The 3,172-nt window shown below is 48.5% G+C and overlaps 3 protein-coding genes across 3 annotated transcripts; 2 read left to right on the top strand and 1 right to left on the bottom strand.

Moving 5' to 3' along the window:
- The first annotated feature begins 616 nt into the window (after positions 1-616).
- EJ05DRAFT_384585 (uncharacterized protein) lies at positions 617-1,368 on the top strand. The gene is made up of 3 exons (XM_033741259.1): positions 617-783; positions 836-978; positions 1,081-1,368. The coding sequence occupies exons 1-3, from the start codon at positions 735-737 to the stop codon at positions 1,243-1,245; spliced, it is 357 nt and encodes a 118-aa protein (XP_033594842.1). The 5' UTR covers positions 617-734; the 3' UTR covers positions 1,246-1,368.
- Positions 995-1,999, top strand: EJ05DRAFT_384565 (uncharacterized protein). The gene has a single exon (XM_033741258.1). It carries the CDS (start codon positions 1,491-1,493, stop codon positions 1,716-1,718), a length of 228 nt encoding a protein of 75 aa, XP_033594841.1. The 5' UTR covers positions 995-1,490; the 3' UTR covers positions 1,719-1,999.
- Positions 2,000-2,526: 527 nt separating this feature from the next.
- On the bottom strand, positions 2,527-2,763 carry EJ05DRAFT_417374 (uncharacterized protein; the record flags this gene model as incomplete). Its single annotated transcript, XM_033741443.1, has 1 exon — positions 2,527-2,763. A coding segment is annotated over one exon (237 nt), but the record flags the coding sequence as incomplete, so codon positions are not given.
- Between the last annotated feature and the right edge of the window lie 409 nt (positions 2,764-3,172).

Here is a 3,172-nt window from a genome sequence, read left to right as displayed (position 1 = left end):
CTGCTGTACGAGTGCCAGGTTGTGCGTCCCCGGGGCAAAATACCTTGCAAGTCCAGTTCCGCCATCATCTGAACGATCGGTTCCCCTTCGTCCTGACGCACACTCAGCGCTACCTGATCACCGCCCCATAACTGGTCATGTCGGTTGAAGTTTCCCGCTATGATCAGTTCGACTCGGATCCAACGGTTCTCTACCTATTGAACAAATTGAGATTTTGTATTACAATCGTTGTAGTCCGGTATTCTCGGGAGTCCTGTATCTCATTGTTTTCTTCGGTCTTTCCCAGTTCTCTCCTTATTCAAGCAGCATCATTACTGGACTCATGCATGGGGGTACATGCATCGGACCCCTTTCTCTTCGAATGTTGGAAGTCCCCGCCGACTTATCGCCTTCTTAAGGGAAGCCTACATGCTCATCAAAGTCGTTTAGTTCTCGCCGGTGCTGTTGCTGGTACTGGTGTTCATACTGTTGCTGCTGATGCTGCTGATGATGAGTGATCCCATTTGCGTACGGACTGTTTTCGAGACAAGTGAATCACACTCGTTGTCCCGTCCTCTACAGAACAAGCAGAATCATTTTCCATCACACTTAGCAATGCCCGTTAGCATTGTGCTATATTCTCTTAGAGCGATCGCGTGGATGCCTGGTCGGATCCTCATACATAATCCTCATTCTGGCATGCCAACCTGTCTCGAAGATCCTTTAGCTGTGTATAAAGCCACTTACCAGGTTCAATGAGACTACCCCTGTCATTAAGAATGGGTTATAAGTCCTTACAAACCGGTCGGTCATCGCTACTCGAGTGCCGCACGCCAGCTGACTAGTTGCTTGCTAGAAAATGATGAATTCTATGTACCCATAGACACATCGGTGATCGGTGAGTCTTGCGACCCCCGGGTGGTTGTGTCTTTTCGGAAAAAACAAATTCATGAGCTATACAGATACGAGCCGGAGGCGGTGCACGTCCGATCATATCAGGTACTCTTAAGCTTCATCTTTGACCGCAAAAAATCGAGGGAAAGACGTCTATGGTTTTCTCTTCCGCTTGGCTGTAGTCGACTGCTTACGCCTCAACTGTAGGTAGGCGGCGATGTCCTCGTTTTTCACGAGTTCTCGTTACCTAAAGGGATGACTATTATGGCAACGAATTTGCCACTACCGTTCAGAAGAAGCCTTTACGGTTCTCATTTTGGGAGGGCAAGCATTAGTTTCGACACCAAGGCTGATGGTTCCAGTATCGAATAGTGAAAGAGCAGAGAGACTTTGGTACTCGATGATTGATATACCTATCCTGCTTCGGCCGATCTCAACAGCCATTACGAGAGCTATCCCATGCATGCTGGGCCGAGTACCTAAAGTAGGTTGAGCAAAAAGCTATCATCTTTGAGAATCGAGGTGAAGAAGGCTGGTAGAAGACGAAGACCCGAAAAATTCGACGGTTGCAAACAGTAGTTCTCGATGAAGAAGTCAAGCAGAGTTTAGTACATGACATGCAAGACTTTCTCAGCTTGGGAACTCACCCCCGTTATCTGGAAGGAGATATACCATACCGCCGGGGTTATCTGCTCCATGGACCCCCTGGAACGGGCAAGACAAGTGCTGTGCTGGCACTCGCAAGCCACTTCGGCCTCGATGTGTACAAATTGAATCTCGCCGGCAGTGTGGATGATAAGAAGCATTCTCACTTTGTTCAAGCGAGTACACCCGTCTTTCTATAGCATATCTTTTACTGCATGCTCACGTCTAGTGTTCAAATAATGTTATATAGATGAATTAGAATGAAAGGTCATGAGGCTTAACCGATTCCGATGCATTCAACCACATATAAGTCATCTATCGTAATGAGCGAGGCTATTGGTTTATCGTCCCGTCACCATCCGGACGTCTTCATTACAAGATTAAACACGGGTCGATAGAGCCGTGGGCACACGCTATTGCTACTGGTATTTCTGACTCCTCCGTTAAAGAATCGAGAAGGTTGCTGAACAGGCTAAGCGTCGACGCTTCGACCAGCAGATAAGGTAGACTCAGCTTTATCAGGCTGGGTTTAACCTTATATCTGGAGGACGTGTGCCTCAATGCCTAGCCTCGAGACTACTTTACTTCAGTTCATTTCAATTACTTACAGTTCGATACTACCTTAAATTGAAATTCCACCTGAAGCGTCAGCTCTTGGCAAGAGGCCTCAACGGAACTGGAATGGCCAGTTCTTGAAGAGATCAAAGATTAACTGACTGATAGGAAGCCTCGTAACCTCCGTCCACCCCAGATGACACGTCTATGCCAAGTATGCGTAGACCCAGAAGCACGCTTCCGAAGGAACACCCAATCCGTAGCGTGCTGGAATGGACGGAAAATAGGTGTATCCGGAAAGGAACAAGCCATAAGATGCCCCTATCAGAAGCTTTCAAACCAATGGACTCTAAATCTACAGTGAATTATGGTTTGGATGCCTTCTCTTCTTCGACCTGTCGACTGAGTGCTATGCCCATACTTGTTGGACTTCCACAACTGCCTTAGCTCTGCATACCGGACGTAGAGTCGCGCGAGCTTATTTTTCTTATCCTCGTCCCAGTGTGCGCGCTTCTTGAGGTAGTTCTGATAGCGAAGTCGGCATGAGATGGCACTCCGTCCGGGAATCCTCTTGGAAATGCCCTCCCACTTCATACCTTGGCCCCTTAATAAGACAATGAGCTCATCTTCCTGCTGGGTCCACTTTGTGCCATTCTTCTGCGGCGATTCATCGACTAGTGGCTTTTGTGATGATGTGCGCTTGATGGAGAGGCTTCGTAGAGGTAGAGAGGCAATCCAGAGTGACCTGAGTTGTAGTGAGGCGGACCGTTATGATGGGCACCGAAAAATAGGGGTTGAAACGCGTTGTTCTGGTGAAGCTTTTTAGGTTGTTGCAGCGGCTGAATAAATAGAGAATGTGGAAAAGGTTGCAGATTTGATATATGCAGGAGCTGGTACGTAGGAGGTTGATGAGCAGAGGTCGCAGTTGGCGAAACAACGGATAGAGAGGTTGGTGTCGCATATGCCTCGGCAGGCGTGTAGTGCGGAGTTGAAGTCGACGTCGCAGTCGGCCCAAGTCTGCTTACGCCGGCCGCGGAGCTCGTCGAAGAGGTGGTATGCTTATTGGCAGCAGACTGAGACGCAAAGTCTCGCGACTCGA

The sequence above is a fragment of the Pseudovirgaria hyperparasitica genome (assembly GCF_010093815.1).
Source record: "Pseudovirgaria hyperparasitica strain CBS 121739 unplaced genomic scaffold EJ05scaffold_89, whole genome shotgun sequence".
Classification (NCBI taxonomy): Eukaryota; Fungi; Ascomycota; class Dothideomycetes; order Acrospermales; family Acrospermaceae; genus Pseudovirgaria; species Pseudovirgaria hyperparasitica.
The sequence above is the reverse complement of the archived record's forward strand: the minus strand, read 5'-3'. Positions and strand labels throughout refer to the sequence as shown.

What these genes read in the sequence shown, in the direction of transcription:
- EJ05DRAFT_384565 (XM_033741258.1), top strand. Translation starts at nt 1,491, where the DNA reads ATGCAAGACTTTCTCAGCTTGGGAACTCACCCCCGTTATCTGGAAGGA.
- EJ05DRAFT_384585 (XM_033741259.1), top strand. Translation starts at nt 735, where the DNA reads ATGAGACTACCCCTGTCATTAAGAATGGGTTATAAGTCCTTACAAACC. An exon ending in TTATAAGTCCTTACAAACCG is followed by an intron (nt 784 to 835) that starts GTCGGTCATCGC and finishes GTTGCTTGCTAG; the next exon opens with AAAATGATGAATTCTATGTA. An exon ending in TGCACGTCCGATCATATCAG is followed by an intron (nt 979 to 1,080) that starts GTACTCTTAAGC and finishes CCTCAACTGTAG; the next exon opens with GTAGGCGGCGATGTCCTCGT.